The sequence below is a fragment of the Mercenaria mercenaria genome, chromosome 13 (assembly GCF_021730395.1).
Source record: "Mercenaria mercenaria strain notata chromosome 13, MADL_Memer_1, whole genome shotgun sequence".
Lineage (NCBI taxonomy): Eukaryota > Metazoa > Mollusca > Bivalvia > Venerida > Veneridae > Mercenaria > Mercenaria mercenaria.
Window position 1 is genome coordinate 78313244 of NC_069373.1, and position 20136 is coordinate 78333379.

Consider the following 20136-nt stretch of genomic DNA (forward strand, 5'->3'; position numbering starts at 1 on the left):
GGATTTAATTTTATGTACTGGCAAAACAAGGACATGCAAAAAAATTAGTCCCCCCTCAAATAATAAAGATTCCACAATATTTGTAATTTCTGAACAAATGTTTTGCATCTTTCAGTCAAAGATATCTAACATGTTTAATGATGTTGTGTTCATTTATCAGTTGTTACATTACAAAATTGTTTCAAGGGATAAGTTGCAAAATGAAAGCTTTCTATGTCGCTAAACGGCTTTGGACAAACAGACTTGTTGTCACATGACACAAGGACCATATGGCCGGATAGAAAAAAATCAATGAATTGGAAAGTAGACTTATTTTTTGGATAATTGAATTATACTTTTAAGTGAGATCATATTCATTTAGGGATGAAAGTGAAAAAAGTAACACTTTTTTGTTTAAAACAATTATTTCCTTAGATTTTCAAACAGTGTTTTTATGATAACTTGGACCCCTTAGATAGCAGTTCAGTGTTTTCTACTGTATTTCTATTTCCTCTACTTCTGAGCCCATTTTCTGATATTTTCCAGTGTTTTACCCATGTATACGACATATGAAATCTGTATAAACTACATCTCCATCCAGTAATACTTAATTTGATCAAATAATCGGGTGGAATTTTAACTCTCATCATGCTGGACACAATTGATTTTGCCTTTGCGACCAGTGTAGATCATGATCTGCACTGTTTGTCATTCAGTTAGTATCTTTTGGGTATGTATCCCTTTTAACAGTTAATGGTACTGTCCAAATTGAAAGATGGACAAGTTCATTATAGAAATTTAGTAGGGTAAGGGTTAATGCAAAATACTACAATACGATTAATACAGTAGAACCAATTTTGTTTTATAATCATCACTAAAAATATCCCAATACCATCTGACATTGCTGTCAAATTATCCTTAAGAACAGTAAAAGTTTCTTTACAAAGACTTATTTTCACATAACATCTCGGAGTTACTGTGGAGTCATTTAATGTCATAGGCGTGAATTTTTGTGTTTTTGGCCAAAATGGCCATTTTCATGGGAGTATGATTGCACAGGATTGTAATTGCTTTTTACTAGCATTGCCAGAAGTTCATTCTACTTTTGTAAATGTTGTCATTACATTGTTATGCCTTTTATATATATTGTTACAACATGATTATTTAATACAAAATAAATATTTTCAAGTATTGTTTTTTTTCTTATCTGTAGAAAATTCTCAGTCTGAGTTACCCACCTGGTTCCTTAGGAAAATGAGTTTGTGAACCAGTCCAAGAATGCAACCTTGCCATTTGAAAATTTCATTTACTGTGTTCAGAAACAAGAGCTGTCTTATGACAGTGTGCTCAACTGTTTTAAGCCCTTCCATCTAATGCTAGCTCTAAGCTTACATACAAAAGCATCAGCAAAATTTTCTACATCAAACAAGAGGGCCATAATGGCCCTATATCGCTCACCTGTTATCATTGCACTTAAGGACAAGAAGGTCAAAAATTCATAATCAAGATCAATCAAAAGAATTATGAGAAAATATAGTTGAAATTTTCTTAAAGTTACTTCAAATAAAATTATTTTCAAATCAGGCCATTAGTTTCTTACAATAAGTTTTCTGTATAGCCATATGGGAAAATGAGCCCCTCCCCCAGGCGGCCACTTTTTCAATGAATCAAAATTATTTGAAGGAATTTGGTAGAGGGTCACCCAAGAAACATTTGTGTAAAAATTATTTTGAAAACGGACCAACAGTTTCTGACAAAAAGATTTTCAAAATTCTATATAGGCATATAGGGAAAATAAGCAAAACCCCTTGGAGCCCATGTTTTTCGCTGAATCAAAATTACTTGAAGGAATATAGTAGAGGGTCACCCAAGGAACACTTGTCTTGTGTAAAATTGTTTTGAAATCAGTTTTCTATACAGCCATAAGTCCAAAGGACAGGAACAACAAAGGGAAGAAATTTAACCAAAAAGAAAAAAAAATTCTTACAAGGTCGAGATATGTCAAAATACACCTAAAAATTGGAGGTACCATCCATGTTGTACCACAGAAAAGTGGTCTCGGTTTTTCCCTACAGCCAATAACAAAAGTTACTAAATAAGCTATTTATAGTAACATAAAAGGGAAGTAATTAAAAAAAATTATTGTAAGTGAACAAAAGAAGGATCTGCCAAATATAAACAAGAGCACTGCAATGCAACACAAATGCAGAGCAATATACACACAAAACAAAGTCATATGACCTTTGACCCCTAAGTGTGACCTTGACCTTGAAGTGAGCCATCCGAAACATGCGCTCTGCAGGTCGTATCGATGAGGTGAACATTTGTGTCAGGTTTCTTTGAAATCCTTCAAGGGGTTCAAGAGTTACAGAGCGGAAGGGAAATTGCTAACCAACAGACAGACAGACAGACGGACACCGAGGCGATAACATAATATGTCCCTTCGGACGTATAAAAAGGAATCAAGATCTTATGGTGATACAAGTTGTGTGCAAGTTTGGTTAAAATCAAATCATAAATGAAGCTGCTATTGTGCAGATAAGGTCAAAATAGCTAATTTTGGCCCTTTCAGGGGCAATAACTCTGGAATCCATTAAGGGATCTGGCCGGTTCAAGAAAGGAACCAAGATCTTATGGTGACACAAGTTTTGTGCAAGTTTGATTAAATTCAAATCATAAATGAAGCTGCTATTGTGCAGACAAGGTCAAAATAGCTAATTCTGGCCCTTTTAAGGGCCATAACTCTGGAACCCATAATGGAATCTGGCCAGTTCAAGAAAGGAACCAAGATCTTATGGTGATACAAGTTGAACACAAGTTTGGCTAAAATAAAATCATAAATGAAACCACTATCGTGCAGACAAGAAATTGTTGACGCACGCACAATAGCAAATTCTGGCCTTTTAAGGGGCAATAACTCTAGAACCCATGATGGGATCTGGCCAGTTTTCAAAAGGAACCGAGATATCATGCCAATATAAGTTTTGTACAAGTTTGTTTAAAATTGCTTGCAAAATGTGGTCTCTATCGTGTTCACAAGAAATTGTGGATGTACGGACGACGGACGAACGGCGATCACAAAAGCTCACCCTGTCAATATGTGACAGGTGAGCTAAAAAGTGGCATAATTTTGCTGAAATGTAAGCTGAAGTCTTGTGAAGAATCTTACAACATTTGGTGATGAAATTCCCGAGAAACTTGCATACGAGCAAAACTATCACAAAATGTGTCTGTTAAAATTGGTATAGTTTTGACAAAATAAAAGATGGTAAGTCATGTGTGAAGTCTGAAAGCACTTGGCCAAGTACTTTTTGAGAAACCTGCTTACATGCAAAATTTTTAGTAAAAATTTCTAAGTTAAAAAGGGGTATTAATTATTTTGAAATAAAAGCTAAAGTTATGTTGCTTGCCTTTTGAGGTCATTTCAAGATGCCGAACATATTTTTTGATGTTTGACGGCCTAATGAATTTGAGAAACCTTCTTGCCGGCAAAGTTTTAAACTGAAATTCTATGTTAAGGGAGCAAAATGTTAATAAAATATGTCTTGTAACTTGTCCTGTCAGGTCATCTCATGATGCAGAATACATGTACAATCAAACTCGCTTTATACAAACTCATCCGGACCTGGGAAATATGTTCGTATCAAACGAAATTCGTATTAATGTATGACTCACCAAATTATTTGTCCGAGCAAGTTGGGCAGTACCACCGGTATCATTGGTTAAAAGATTCCAATATATGGAAGTAGTTAATAGTTTTAAACTGATTAAGTTAACTTATTCAGATAACATTGAAATTACTCAACAAAAGACATACTTAAACACGTAAAACTGTATGAATTTAAATTTTAATGTGCGGTCGAGGTCCAGAGCGCCAAATTATATCCACCGCCAACATTATTTTTATTATGAAGCTTGTACTATATAATCATTTTTAAGATAAAAGTTTGTATATTTTGTGAGACACGGCCTACATGTATCGACAATAGAACATCAATAATGTGTTTAAAATTATTTACACCTCTTTAAATCTTGACCCGTCGATTAATTAAATTGTTTTATATTGACATGCTACACAAAGGACCGAGTAGTTGTTTTTGAATAAGTGTAAACTACTGCATTGTCCAATTACCATGCGGCACAAGGTTGACAATATTATTATTTTCAACACATTTTATTTACTCCGATTAAATATCAGCACTGTACAGTTTCAAACTATTAAATAGTCAAGCCTAACAAGGGCGAAATGGCTGCCGACTTCTAAAATTAATTTGTATCAAAAGATGGAAAATTATAACATTTAAGCTAATTGGGACTTCCAAAATGTGTTCCTATCTACCGATTATTGTATGAAGCGAGTTCACTATTACCGAAATAATTTTACAAAGGAAAAAGGACTCGGCCGGGGAATCTGGACTTTGTTCGTTTTATTCGAAAATTCGTATCAAGCGAGTTCTTATTAAGTGGACTTGACTGTATGAAGTTTGAAAGAATTAAGCATAGTAGTTTTAGAGAAATCTGCTTATAGACTTGGATGCTGATGCAGCAAAACGTTGACAACAATAGCTCTGCTATTTGAAAAATTTCAACTAAAAATCAAACTCAGATTGCGGAGTTTTGAGGGTGGTTTCCAAGCACATTTTTATAACCTTGGACCTATGTTAATTAAATAGAGTTTATGAATGTCTTTTCATATTGAATTTATTAAACAAGTTGAAAAATACAAGAGCTGTCTCCATAGGATGACACATGCCCCCGATGGCACTTTGAATGAATAGTTATGGCCGATGTTAGAGTTTAGGACCTTTGACCTACGAAGCTGGGTCTTGCGCGCGACACGTCGTCTTACTGTGTCACACATTCATGCGTAGTTATTTTAAAATCCATGCATGAATGACAAAGATATGGACCGGATACGCCCATCAATGCACTATCATGAAAAATGACCTTTAACATCTAAGTGTGACCTTGACCTTTAAGCTACGGTCCTGGGTCTTGCGCAAGACACGTCGTCTTACTGTGGTACACATTCATGCCAAGTTATTTGAAAATCCATCCATGGATGACAAAGATATGGACCGGACACGCCCATCAATACACTATCCTTTAACGTCTAAGTGTGACCTTGACCTTTGAGCTACGGACCTGGGTCTTGCGCGCGACACGTCGTCTTACTGTGGTACACATTCATGCCAAGTTATTTGAAAATCCATCCATGGATGACAAAGATATGGACCGGACACGCCCATCAATGCACTATCCTTTAAAGTCTAAGTGTGACCTTGACCTTTGAGCTACGGACCTGGGTCTTGCGCGCGACACGTCGTCTTACTGTGGTACACATTCATGCCAAGTTATTTGAAAATCCATCCATCGATGACAAAGATATGGACCAGACACGCCCATCAATGCACTATCCTTTAATGTCTAAGTGTGACCTTGACCTTTGAGCTACGGACCTGGGTCTTGCGCGCGACATGTCGTCTTACTGTGGTACACATTCATGCCAAGTTATTTGAAAATCCATCCATCGATGACAAAGATATGGACCGGACACGAAAATTGCGGACAGACTGACAGACTGACAGACCGACAGACGGACAGATGGTTCAAAAACTATATGCCTCCCTTCGGGGGCATAATAATAAAATGCAAGGCTCTTCCGAGCATTTTATCAAATTTATTCAATGAGTTTAATAAATTCAATGTTGAAAGACAAAATGAATGTAATATTCTTTTTATCAAATGTAAGCTTTACTGTTAAAACATCAAAATTTCTTCTTTCTTACCTATTTTAGACTAAGTCGATTCGACCAATGTCTCCTATACTTAAAATGACGTCAACATCAAAGCTTTATTACACTAGTGTAAAACATGTGATAAATTTAGCACTAAACTGTAAATCCTGATGTGTATTTTTTCTCTTTCATTACTTCTAGTTATAGTCCAGTAAAATGGTGTAAAAATACTTCAGAAAATGGGAAAAGCACAAAACTTGGTACATAACTACTTTAGGGCAAAACACTAAAAATGAGCATGAGACCCACTTCAAAAATCCAATATGGCCGAAAAATCCAAGATGGCCGCCATGCATGTATATATTTTCAGAAATACCTAATATTATCTATAAAACTTCTATAGACACTTACAGTTATCAGTATAATTAGCTAAAATCACCCGTTTGAATAAATTCAAACATATTATATTAACAAAAATACCGCTCTTCCAACAAAAATGAAAAAAGTTGTCTCCCTTGGATAAAATTTGCTATTAAGCAGAAGAAAAGTCAGAATGCATTTATGTGAGTCAAAATTAAGTATATAATGGTAACTGGCATATCAAGAATGTTTAAAATGGCAACAGTCCTGATCAGAACTTTACAACAATTGTAAATTATTATACATACATTCGAACTTCGTGAACTGGAACCCGTCAGGACCGACAAAATGTATTTGAGTTATCGGTAGTTTGAGTGATCGAGAATATATTATAAAGGAATTTGGTTGGGACCTGACGATTGGTTCAAGTGAAGGATGGTGTTCGAATTATCAGAGTTTGAGCGAACGAAGTTTGTCTGTAGTGTGTATAAGTGAATAAATAGCATGTGTTTCACTTTGTCATTAGTTTTCGCGACTCCGAATTTGTTAGTGTTGCTGTATTCATTTCAATTTATTTACACTAAGAGAACTAATGACACTTAGTAAAACTATATCATTCATTAACTATGTTAGTGTGACAGACCATGTGAACATCCCTGGCCTGTCAGACCATCATGATTTCTTTGGGCAAAAGTCATTGCCGTTTGATCAGCGTAACCAAATTTACATTTGCATGTTCCTGTAATGTTCTGTTTTTGTCAAATTGTAGCACATTGTGCCATAACAATAGTTTTATAGTTTAATGTCATAAGCATATAATGTACAGTCACTAATGCCCTGATCACTCTCAGACGAAGACCATGAAGATCACACTGCGTCCTAAAAATTTTGACGCGGTGGGGACGGGGGTCAAACTCGAAAAATGTGCAGTTCTAAAGTTCATACTAAGCCCTTACAACATCCTTGCCAGGTTCTCACGGCGTCTAACACGTTCACACTAATTTTTTTACCACGCGCATCTTCACGTCCAATGCGTTCTTACAACATGTATATTCTTATTACGACCAGTCAGATTGCACCTCTCGCTTACCATGCTTTAACCATGCGCTTATCACCTTCTCACTGCGTTCGTCGGCTACTTATAAATACTACGCCACGCGCCTCTTTTTCATTCCTTCTACAAGTTACATTGTGTCCGCATCTACACTCAACAACAATCAAATACAGTATACGACAAGGCCACCCCCGAAGAACTCAGAGCAGTCTTATAGAGATGCCGTGGTGGAAAAAGCAAAGGCAGCGTGAAGGGTATACGAAGGTCCAGAAGTCCACTACAAGCTGCCAGTGCTGCTGAGTCCGTGATTATTTGGTAATTCCTGATGATGTGCGATCATACCCATTGCTGGTTGAAAATAAAGTGATGAGGAATAGGATCCAATATTCATACTCAGTTCTCAGAATCTGAAACAGACACGGTAAGAACCTACTGCAAACGTGACATAGACATGTTAAGCACTGAAAGAACGTATTGATAACCTAATGCGGTATTCTAGCTACAACATGGCATGGACGTAGCATGGTCATAGCACACAAGCGTAGATAAGTCGTAGTGAAAACTCCATTTACGTAGCAAGAAGGCAATGACAACCCAGTGACAGCGCAATGAGCACGCCATCAGTCTTTCCTGTCCGCACCACGCTTGTACTATGTCCTACTAGGTTTTAGTTACATCATTACTACTGATTCGACCACGTCCTCACTATTTTTCTTTTGTTTTGAACATGTCTAAAGTTCGACCGCATCCTCCACACTCGTGGAGACCATAATTATCATGCTCTTTTCGGTGTCTACTGTATTCCTTCTACATTGTACAAGTTCTTACTGTGTCCTGCCAGTTTTTAGGACGTAGTGGGAACGAGACTGAGTGAGATTGGGGTATAAATTAGGAGCAGAATATATCATTTCTACAAAAAATGTGCTCTAATATCTATTTCTAGACATTTTTACTGAAATTAAAGTATATTAGATAAGGCCATATCAAATGTGAGTACTTGAGGATTTATCTAATGAGCATATGTATTCGAAACACAATTTTAATACCAATTTACTAGTTTTAAGACAACAAATATTATCTATTTGCCATTTGTATTAGGTTATGCCACTACCAGTTAAGCAGTCCAATGTAAGAATAACACTGGCTTGTCAAACAAAACTAACAAGTACAGCTGGCGCTTACAGGTGAATCAAGCTTTTAAATGCATTTTCTACATCTTCCTACAAACAAACTGTTCATATAATATTTCTATGGTATAGATGGAGGCTTTCGATACTCTTCTTTACAACAAAACATGTCAAGTAGCTGATCAACCATCTGTTAACACAAAGATTAGGGCTATAGTGTGCATTCCTGCATCTTCTACTACACCAGTCCTCTTGAACATACTAAAAAAGGTTGCCCATTAGGTTGGGCACATATGGGGGTCAGGTGTTCTATCACTTTCCTAAAATTCCAAGTCAAGATAATTAAGGCTGACCAGAGGTATCTTTGATAAATTGGAACCTTTCTGGTAGTATTTGCCTCAAGTACTAGTACATGAGTCTCATACAAAAAGCTCCTCAAGTGCATTTGCAACCTAGATAAAGGCTGTCGAAGAAGATGTCATTTGTCAAAAGTGCTGAAATGCTCTGCACTGCCTTATGCATGTTAACTAAAGTTGTCGACAATCTATTGCTTGTTTGTACTGACACGAGTATCTGACATGTACCTTATTTCAGATTTCAGCTCACTGTGCAGAGTAATATATTTCACAGAATAGTTATCATTATTGTTAATGTTGCCAGTGAAAGCACTTTAATATTTTCAGCCTTACTCTTCTTTATTACACAGTTAGCATTACATAATCAATAATTAATCAATGATTATGTGATCAATTTATTATGCAGATATTGTGACTGCGGGTGCAGTAAGAAATAGTAAGGAACGTTGTTTCATTTGATCCTACTAGCCCTTCGCTATAATCTATTCTTGCATTTCGAAGTCCCAAACCGAAAGGAACTACAATTTTATATAGAAACTAAGTTAATTGACCTTCACATTCTCCATATCACCTACCATCTATAAACAAGTTTCATAAAGAAGTCTTTAGAATTTGCACTTCTGAAGTTATTGAAGAATCCGCCATTTGCGAATGATGGACGGACATACAGACGGACAAAATGATGTACAAAAGGAGAAAATAAGATAACAAGCATGTTTTCAATTTTCCTCCTATCTATGTACAATTTCCCAAGAAACAATCTCTCCTAGTTTTGAAGAAATGCAGGATGACACTTTTTGTCATATTCGTGCACTATTTGTTGCCATAGCAACAACATTTGTTGCCGTAGGAACAAATTTAAATGACATTGGCATTCTCCACATTGCCATCTATCCATGTACCACATATCATGAAAAATTCTGCTGTAGTTTTAAAGTTATTGCAGTATCCCACTTTACATGGCTGACGTATTGACATGCATATGGGGGCAACCCATAAGCCCCCTCTGGCTTAACACTGATGGGTAATAACAACAATGTTTCAATATGCTGCTGCTGAGGGAATGCAAGTAAAATAATATAAATTACATATAGTAAAACAAAACATTCTTTAAAATATGACAAAACACAATGATAATATTAAACTGAGTTTTAAAGGCTAGATTTTAGCCGTTACCATGGAAACAGAAAGAAATTAACATCATTTGAATTGTTATTTTTGCATTTGATGCAAATTTAGGATTTATTTTATCATATACATTTATATTTGGTGCATTTTGGGGATGAATGTAAATATAATGACCTTTCATTAGAATCTTGTAAGGTAAATTTTGAGTTTTGGCGGCCATTTTGGAAAATGGCCGCCGTATCGGCCATCTTGACAGATATCAAATGGGTCCCATGAAAAAAAATGTTTTTAATGCTTTAATAAAAAGCTGTGCCAATTTTGGTGCTTTTCCCATGTTCTGAAGTATTTTGGCATTTTCTGTTACGAATTGATCGGACTATTATACATAGACCACTTTTCATCATGTACTGTTAAATCAATTAATTTTGTAGGCACAACATTTTGTGGTTTTGTGAGGATATGAATTTGTAGGTTTCATAAAATGTTTGCTACTCTTAAATATTCTAGAAAAATATTAAACAAAAGTTTTCAATGTAAAAGATGATATATTTACAGAACTTGTAAAACAGCTTGCGAAATGGTATAGTCAGATGTACACTGCAACATGAATAAACTGATCATCAAAAAACAAAATTTCCAAAATCTTCTGAACACTTTAACAGTGATGCTCACAATACATCTGTATGTATGAAATTTTCACGGAGATATTACATTTATTCAATACAATTCCTTAAATGAATCTAATTTCATTTTTTGACATTGTAAGTGGAAGGAAAATCTGTAGAAAGTACTGCAACAAAGATGATGAACCCAAAACAATGAAATGTCAAAAATTTTCTGTGCCAGACGATGAATGAAAGCATTCTTTCTTCAATCTAAGGGAGGTAATTCTGTGCCAGACGATGAATGAAAGCATTCTTTCTTCAATCTAAAGGAGGTAATTCCTGCAACATCAGCAGCATGAATACACCAATACACAGCTCCTTGATGAATACAGGCTCCCCTAGATGTCTTTCACAAAACTGAGATCATGTATCTGTCTTGGTCTTTATACAGCTGTAAAGTATGTACAGTTAAAACACGCTCATCCATTGCTCTATGTACATATCCTTATTTACAACAGAATATATGTGCATCCTACAGCCTGAACGTATCAGTGTGTAACAGAACTGAGGGGCTCTGCCCGTATACTTGTGAAATCCAGTGATCTGTCAGTTTCATCATCAACTTCACCAATAACAGCTCTGAAAACACAAACATAATATCTTAATACAAGTTCACTATTACCTTTGAGGTAATTGATATCTAAGAGTTAACAGCAATATATCTATTCTAATATGCTTGTTTCTGTTAAAACATGCTTAAGCTAACATGACGTCCTGTTAATGTGCGATGACGTCAATGTTTTTGTTGCGACCAGGAAAGAGCGCTACTTTATTTTATCTACTGTTTTAGAATAAGGGCATATTAGAATCGAAATAATGTATAGCAAAATCATGTTTTACCTAAATTACCGGTAATACACTCAAAATCGGTAATATGTCACCAGAATAATTCACTCGGGCTACGTCCTCCTAAAATTATTCCGCGGACATATAACCTCTTTCCATGCATTAATAACGTTAAAACATGGTTTTTCTATACATTATTTCTTAATTATTGACGCTGTGTGTGAAACTTAAGAACATGCCCCTTAGCTCTATTAACCATTTCAGTAAGTCTGGCAAAAGGAATGATCTAGAGGCATACAATGAGTGTGTCAATACTAAAACAAGAGGGCCATGATGGCCCTAGATTGCTCAAATGATGACAGAACAGTTCAAACAGAATAGGTTATTAAGCCTTCGAAATTGGGTGGGGGAAAAAACACACACACAGACAATTGGAGCAAGCTGGGATGGAGGTTTTCTCACTTTGAACACTTGCATTTAGAATAAAAACAGACAGATCTATAACCTATAGATTCTGATTAAAGATATGTTGAAATTGTCGACAATTAGGTCAGTTTATAATATGTTTTTACAGATAATTAAATTAGCGGTATTATAGATGACAATCTAGGTTTTCATCAGGAAACTGGTTTTTAAAACTGCCGAATCTAGAGTTGAAGAAAATTTGTGTTAGCATTTGAAAACGTTCTCAAAAGCATGCCAGTTCAATTTGATTGATAGCATCACCTTAAATGCTAGATTAGTAAAATTGTGTTTTTCTGTCAGACTGCCTTCTGGTTACGACTGCTTTAGGCAATGTTATCCGCATAGTTGACATGTGTTTGGAATACATGAGGTAATAAACAGTCCGCTTTATTGATCTTCTACACTAGCTGGCCGCTGGCTTCTTTCTTACTTAATAATGTACAGTCCCACAGCAATATACACATTATCTCCACTGACAATGTACAATCCTACAGTAACTTGCACATTATCTCCCCTGACAATGTACTATCCCACAGTAGCTTACACATTATCTCCCCTGACAATGTACAATCCTACAGTAACCTACACGTTATCTCCCCTGACAATGTAAACTTCTACAGTAACTTACACATTATCTCCCCTGACAATGTACATTATAGGCTATATACCAATAAAAGAAATTGTTCTTTGTTTCATATAAAATTCAGCTACTTCAGATAAACTTCCATACAGTTTCTAGATTTTTACTCAGTCGTAGACCTATTTTCCACAAGATACCCATACATTTGCTTCAAGAAAAGTTAGGTACCCTCATATTGCCGCATTTCAGAAAGCGGTCTGCAGAATAAACACCCTACTTTCGTTTTCAAGTAAACAACTCGAAAACATGCGAATATAAGCAATAAAAGTGTCTTATTTTTATGTAAAATTCATTCCATCAGTGAAATAATGCCCATTTGGCCCCCGGTTTACGCGCAAATGCGCGAAAAATGGAAAGATTAGGATCTATTTATTATGTACTTCTTTCGACTACACCATGGAAGCACATTTTTGACCGAATTACTGCTATATAACCTATAAGGGGAACTACATTATTTATTTTTCGGCAACTTTTGCATTTATTTCTCAGAAAACCTTCAGTAAAGACAACCTGCACAGTTCCATTTACAAATCATATTTTGAAGTCGAGAAATTCTCGTTTTTCTGAGGCCACCCCTAGTCCATTTTTCGGCCAAAAATGTCACCTCATGTGCCATTAACTTACACATTATCTCCTCTAACAATGTACAATCCTGCAGTTACTTACACATTATCTCCCCTGACAATGTACAATCCTACTTTAACTTACACATTATCTCCCCTGACAATGTACAATCCTACTTTAACTTACACATTATCTCCCCTGACAATGTACAATCCTACAGTAACTTACACATCACATTATCTCCCCTGAAAATGTACAATACCGCAGTTACTTACACATTATCTCCCCTGACAATGTACACGCCTACTTTAACTTACACATTATCTCTCCTGACAATGTACAATCCTGCAGTTACTTACATATTATCTCCCCTGACAATGTACAATCCTACTTTAACTTACACATTATCTCCCCTGACAATGTACAATCCTACAGTAACTTACACATTATCTCCCCTGACAATGTACAATCCTACTTTAACTTACACATTATCTCCCCTGACAATGTACAATCCTACAGTAACTTACACATTATCTCCCCTGACAATGTACAATCCGAGTATAACTTGCTCCACACCTTCACTGTTGCTATAGACACGCTCATGGCTTTCATCCAGAATAAGATTTATTGTTTGATCAAAACCTTTCAACATTCCCTGCAAAAAATACAACATTTATATAAAACAACCTGCAACAACCACACAATTCTATACAAAAACTACACCCTAACTATGCATGCTAACATTCAGATAAATTACATTACTTATAAACCTCAAATAACAGAGGTTGAAACTTTGTTTTAGATGTTTTGGAATTCTATATAACATGGCTGCATAAAACACTGGTTAAAAATGAAGATAACTCAAATTCTTAAAAGAATACTTCCCACATTCAGCATCCTAAATATGCCACAATTTCAAGAATAAATAAATATAGATTGATTTAAGTAAACATATAACTATTTGAATATAAATGGAGTCATTTCTTTCTTGAATTCTAAATATTTGTCATCTTAAATCTTCAGGTTGCAATAACATTCATAAGGATAAGAAACAGTTTCTGTTACCAATGATACTGTAACCAAGTGGTTAAGATTGTCCACCAAAAATAATTTGCCCAGATCTGTTGTTAAAACTGGCATCATGCAAAAGCTGTAGTTCTACCCAGATGTCCTCAATGTCTTTTACCTTAAACAAGGCATATGGCGCCACCTTTCTGCCTCCTTTTACTATCAAAGCTGGCAAGCCACTTAAAGACTTTTTCTTTTAAAAACTACTTACAACAGAGTTAAATGAAACAAAAATTCTGGTGTTTACTTACAACAATAATTCTCCCGTCAGCTGTCACAATAGAAACTGTTTCTGGTACAAAATTAAGGTCATTACATTTTAAAGAATTTAATTTCAATTTTGCAGTAACTGTTATTAACTCTTATGCTGGACACAACTGATTCTGCCCTTGCGGCCAGTGTAGATCATGATCAGCCTGCACATCCGTGCAGTATGATCATGATTTGCACTGTTTGCCATTCAGTCAATATCTTTTTGGTAAGCACCCCTTTTAACAGTAAATGGTACTGTCCAAATTGAAAGATGGACAAGTTCATTATAGAAATTTAGCACGGTAAGGGTTAACATGATCCAGATAGTTTCACTCTTTTATATATTATGACCTGTGCTGAATGTCACAGTAAAGCATTGATTATTTCAATGGGGAGGAAGTGTGTAGGGAGCTGGGTAGATCAGTCAGTAGAGCATTGAAATGCTATTCCAAGGCCACAGGTTTGAGTCCCAGTAGATGTTACTTACAACAATAATTCCCTTATCATGCTGGACACGATTGATATAAAAATATATAAAAATGTGATGCATATCTTTCTAACCCTGTGACATTTGACGCCTAACTAGGACCGTGACAGCATTATTTGGGTTAGTCTCTGGCACCTGTAACTGCTTGTTGTCAAGTACCTGCTGAAATTTGAGGATGAATTTCAGAATTGTGGGGAAATATATCACGTTAAAGGACTTGATTATTAAAATGGGGAGAAAGTGTGTAGGCAGTCGGGCAGCTCAGTCTGTAGAGCACTGGAACAGTATTAAGCCCCAGTTTAGAGTCCAGGTCTGGCTGCACATTTTCCTCCCCATCTAAATAATCAAGTTCTATACCGTGACATTGAAGAATCTGAATCATAAGTAATTTGATGTTTTTATAAAAAATTAATAAAGAATTGGATGTACACAGTTTTTTACAATAACATGAAAATATAAGACCTTTTTGACATAATAAAATATAAAATGTTGCATTCACTTCAATGGTGATATATATTTGACCTAAAAATGAAACAAACAAACATTAATGTAGTTTTGTATTTATGGAGTATTTGTATTCAATGCAATATGTGCTATTTGCACAAACTCTTTGATATTATATAATCTCAGAGTTATTACATAATTTAATATATAATATCATTACATTAATTAGCTTTATCAACTTGAAATGACTTAACACAGGGGGCAGTACTCTTGTTACAATAATCCCAGTCCTTTCAAAGAGTTGTTGTTCCTGACCTAGATTTTCAAGTAGTTTGTCCTTATGACACCGTAAATAGTTATAACTTAAAACAAAATAACATGTTCTCTAAGTGTTAGAGCCATTTCTTTGACAGGCAATGCAAGCTAAAAGTATTAAACCAAATTTCCAACTGTTGGTTTATTTTTAAAAAAAATATATGAAAAGCCTAGCTAGAAGTAGGCCTGACAAAATCTGAGAAGAGTTCAAAATACATGTTTATATTTTAGAATATATGCTATAAACTAGTTATCCAGGTTTAGCAAGATTTTGATCTATATTTTCCACAGGTTTAGCAAGATTTTGATCTATATTTTCATGTTGATATAATATTAATATTTATGTTGATATAATATTATGACATCTTGAGACCTCAGCACTGGCAATGCTCCTCTGTGGGATGACAGTCTGATTTGGGCAATATGGGGTTATAATATATTGTTGCACTGCCAGTATTACCAACATGCGGATCAACCTAAACTGGAGATAGTCAGAGTCTAGGGCCGGGCATTGCCAGGTACAAGTACAATGGTATTGCTATATATTGCAGTGTTTTACTATGATGTTGCTCACTGCAGAGCTGGAGCGGTCTTCTGCGCATGTCCAGAAGTGATTATCAATTGGAGCGCACGGCAAAAATACGCAAATTATTGCATGCCCGCACACATTTTGTGTATAATATGTATAATATACTGTTGGGGTTAGTATCATCATGGTTACAAAATATATACATTTAAGATACTTTTCATTCAAATTGCTTGAATTCGGTATATACCGGAGTCTGTAACTTATACAGGCGCTCCAGGTCTGCACTGAGTCACACTCATTTTACTAAGACTTTGCAATATATTACAATTTTTGATTTCATAGCTTTCTTGAGGCATATTTGAACAAGCTTTAGAATAGTTCATACAAGACTGAGTCTAAACCAAGTCAATGCTTTTCTACTTTAGGCTCTAGCAATTCTGTCATGCAGAACCAATCAAAATATTTTGAAAGATGCTTCTGACCAAGTTTGATGAAAAGTTATCAGTTCATAAGAAAAAAATGTTTAGAGCACTGATTATTCATACTCTTGAGGCCCCTAAGAGGTCAAGCAGAATCATTTGAAAAGAAAACTTGAAAAAGAACCTTCTAAGGATGCTATTGACCAAGTTTTAAATGGTGATAATCCATCACAAGGTTTATGAAGGATTTTCTATTTTAAGTTTTCCCTGAATGGGCCAAACAGAATCATTTGAGATAATGGACTACATGTATCTAAGAATACTAAAGACAAAGACTAGATAAGATTCATCAAGTGGGGACCTTGCCAGGATGCTACAGACAAAATCTGGTGTATGCTGACAGCATTTTCAGTGATGTTTGAAGCCAACTGTTGGTGACAGATGCCAAATGCAAGACCATCCACCCATCAGGTGAGCTAAAAGATATATTTAAACCGTTGAAAGCAGGGCCGACAAAAACTGATTTAAAATGAAATGGGCAAAACCTATTTCTTCTTAATGATGAACTGATAATTCTATTTTGTTCACATGTTAATTCTACATTGTATTCTCTAATTTATCTTCATGCTCAGAATCCTGAGCACAGGAAAATCAAATGTATAATCAGACAAAAGTATACCAACACTATTGTCCATTGTTTCAGTTGCATTGCACTTAGTTGAACAAGTTTTCCAAATTGACCAAGTTATTATTTTGTGAAGTCCAATAACTGAAAATTAAGCTTCTAGAAGAATAAACTGATGATAAAAATTTTCTTGGTGTTGCCTGCTTAAAAGTTGTCTGCTAAAAAAAATCCTAACAGAATGTCCTGCAGAATATTTAATACAGGTAGTTGATAACAGATTTTGAGGAGACATACAAAAGTATTTATTTCATAGCCAGTTGGGGCCTCTGTGGCAGAGTGGTTAAGGTTACTGATTTCTTATCACTTGCCTCTCACTCGATCACTCCGGGAGTTGAATTCTCTATATGAGGAAGCCGTCAGCTGGCTTAGGGAAGGTCTGGGGTTCTACCCAGGTGCATGCCTGTGATGAAAAAATGCAGGGAGAGGCACCTGGGTTCTTCCTCCACTATCAAAGCTGGAAAGGAATTATTCAGTAACCAACCCCCTTGTTCATTTATTTAAACTTTTTTTCACAGATTTGAAGCTGGTGTGAATTACCACTATTACATTTGAACATCAAATTATAATCACAATCTTGACAGTGACTTCTAAAATGTAACAAGAGCTGTCCGTAAGACAGCCTATGCTTGACTATTGTTGTCCCAGAAGCAGGAATATTACCTTAAATATTAAAATATCTATAGAGTTTCAATCCAGTATCTGCATCAGTTTTGGAGATAACTTACATGCAAATCTTTAACCAGGATTTTCTAAGTCCAAAAAGGGGCATAATTTGGCCAAGATGCATGTCAGAGTTATGGGATTCAATGCTATCACCTAGATTTATAACCCCGAAGACACAATCATGTGAAGTTTCAATTCAATATCTACATTAGTTTTGGAGACAGTAACTTGCATGCAAAACTTTAACCAGGATTTTCTAAGTCAAAAAGGGGGCATAATTTGGCCAAAATACATGTCAGGGTTATGGGACTTGAATCAGTGAGGCTGTAAATTGACCTAAAAAAAGAAAAAATAAGTCTCAAAGCTGTAAGTAATAGCTATATGCAGGGATTTTTTCACCATTTCAAACCTGGGGCCCGGGGCCCATTCAATTGGGAAAAATGGCACGTAAAACCTGAAAATTGGGAAATTTCAAAAATAAGTTTTACCATTATATGAAATTTATTTCAGCATTGTATGTCACATTACAATTTAATACAAGTCAATGTTTCTGTTGTTTTTTTGTCTCTTGAAAGTGTCTACCAAACTGCCCAGTAAAAGTCACAAAAACTCTTTAAGACAAAGAAGGGTCAGTAAAACCTTCAGATTTCGTTGGGTCAGTACCAGCTTCACTTGTGTACAGTGTTTTATCCAATGTTTTATAACAGGCTAGATCCGACTCATCCGAGGATGTTTTTAATTCGTCAGCGGCGTTTGCTTATCTTAGTACTGAGTCTTGGGACTTTATCGCAGTGGTGTTTCTCAGCACATGTTTTATTAACAAAGCCGATGCTTTTGTTGTCAGCAGCATACTTTTTTATGACTTTATTTGTATAATATTTCCTATTTATCACTCGACAAAATTTATTTCTGGTAAAAATTGGCGAGCCTGATTAAATGTGATCACTGTCATGTATGGAACATAGAACTATTTGCAAGAGTTAATCGAATTGGTACCTGAGCGGATATTCGATTAAACAGGAACAGCGCTAACTCAATTAAATATAAGGAACAAGAATCAAAACAAAATCAGAAACCTGAAAATTGAAATAACCGCAAAACTGGTATTTTTTGGCAGATTTTTGGGAAATTTAAACCTCAAAATTGTGGAAAATAAGCAAATTTCTACAACTGGGATGGGGCCCCAAAAAAATCCCTGTAATATGTACTTGCACGCAAAACTTTAACCAGGATTTTCCAAGTCCAAAAGGGGGCATAATTTGGCCAAAATGCATGACAGAGTTATGGGACTTAATGCTATCACCTAGATTTATAATCCCTAAGACATGTGAAGTTTCAATTCATTATCTGAATTAGTTTTGGAGATAGTATAAGTAACTTCCTTGCAAAACTGTAACCAGAATTTTAAAGTCCAAAAGGGGGCATAATTTTATCAAAAACATATCCGAGTGTTATGGGACTTGACCCAGTGAGGTTGGTAATTGATCTAGGAAAAGAAAAAATAAGTTTCAAAGCTGTAATAAAGATTAGCCCAAATAATCTGAAGAAATTAGCTTTAGGTTAGTTTTGTTTTATTACGCCGCGAAAAACACAAATGTTTCCAATTTTTAAACATACGGCATACTTCTTTTATTTAAACAATTATTATACATTATAAAAGAAATTGTCCTTTAAAATTACCCTTTAAAACATACCGGATTAAAGATCCATCAGATAATCATTCCAGTCAAGCAGGGTCGATAGGTTTGACACGATGTGTGCCAAAGTTGTTTCCACACCTGCAGGTAATCATGGATAATTACATTAAGTTAACAAGGCAATATTTCGACACTTTTAATCAAAGCAGAAGATGAAATTTAATGCGAAATTTTATGCTCGGACAAAAAAGTCGAGGATGGCCTTGTTCATCGGGAATTTCCTCAACTATTTCAGTATTTCGAGTGTTAGATGCGAGTGGAGATATTGCCCATAAGAAAAATAACTAAATATTTCTTAGGATCGCGTCAAAATTAGTCTAAACTACCTCCACGGACTTGCCAAATGAATTTAGGTCTGGCCTGTGGTTCATATTATGAGTGAACTGGTAAAGTATGACATGCAGCACAAAAAACTTTCAATCTCGTAATTTCAATATAGACAAAAAACACTCAACAGTAAAAGGATACTGTTCACGTAGGATTCTAGAGCTGATGCCATTGTTGAAACGTTTCTTTTTCGTTCCCAACTTTTGTGGTAGAAATATAGATCTACCTTTACACCGTTTATTTAGGGAGTAGATATTATAATAGACAAGTACAGTATTGAAAACTGCACCTTCTAAGTTAGAAAATTCATTCGAAGTAGAAATTAGAATTATATGAAAATAACTTTAAAATATGGCAAAATTGCTGGGTTTTTTATAGATCATGTGAC

General features: G+C 35.4%; 1 protein-coding gene across 1 annotated transcript; it reads right to left on the bottom strand.

The window, feature by feature from the left end:
• Positions 1-10267: 10267 nt before the first annotated feature.
• Positions 10268-20004, bottom strand: LOC123528511 (U6 snRNA-associated Sm-like protein LSm8). The gene is made up of 4 exons (XM_045308272.2): positions 19890-20004; positions 14182-14222; positions 13390-13517; positions 10268-10986 (listed from the first exon to the last, which is right to left on the bottom strand). Exons 1-4 carry the CDS (start codon positions 19918-19920, stop codon positions 10896-10898), a joined length of 291 nt encoding a protein of 96 aa, XP_045164207.1. The 5' UTR covers positions 19921-20004; the 3' UTR covers positions 10268-10895.
• Between the last annotated feature and the right edge of the window lie 132 nt (positions 20005-20136).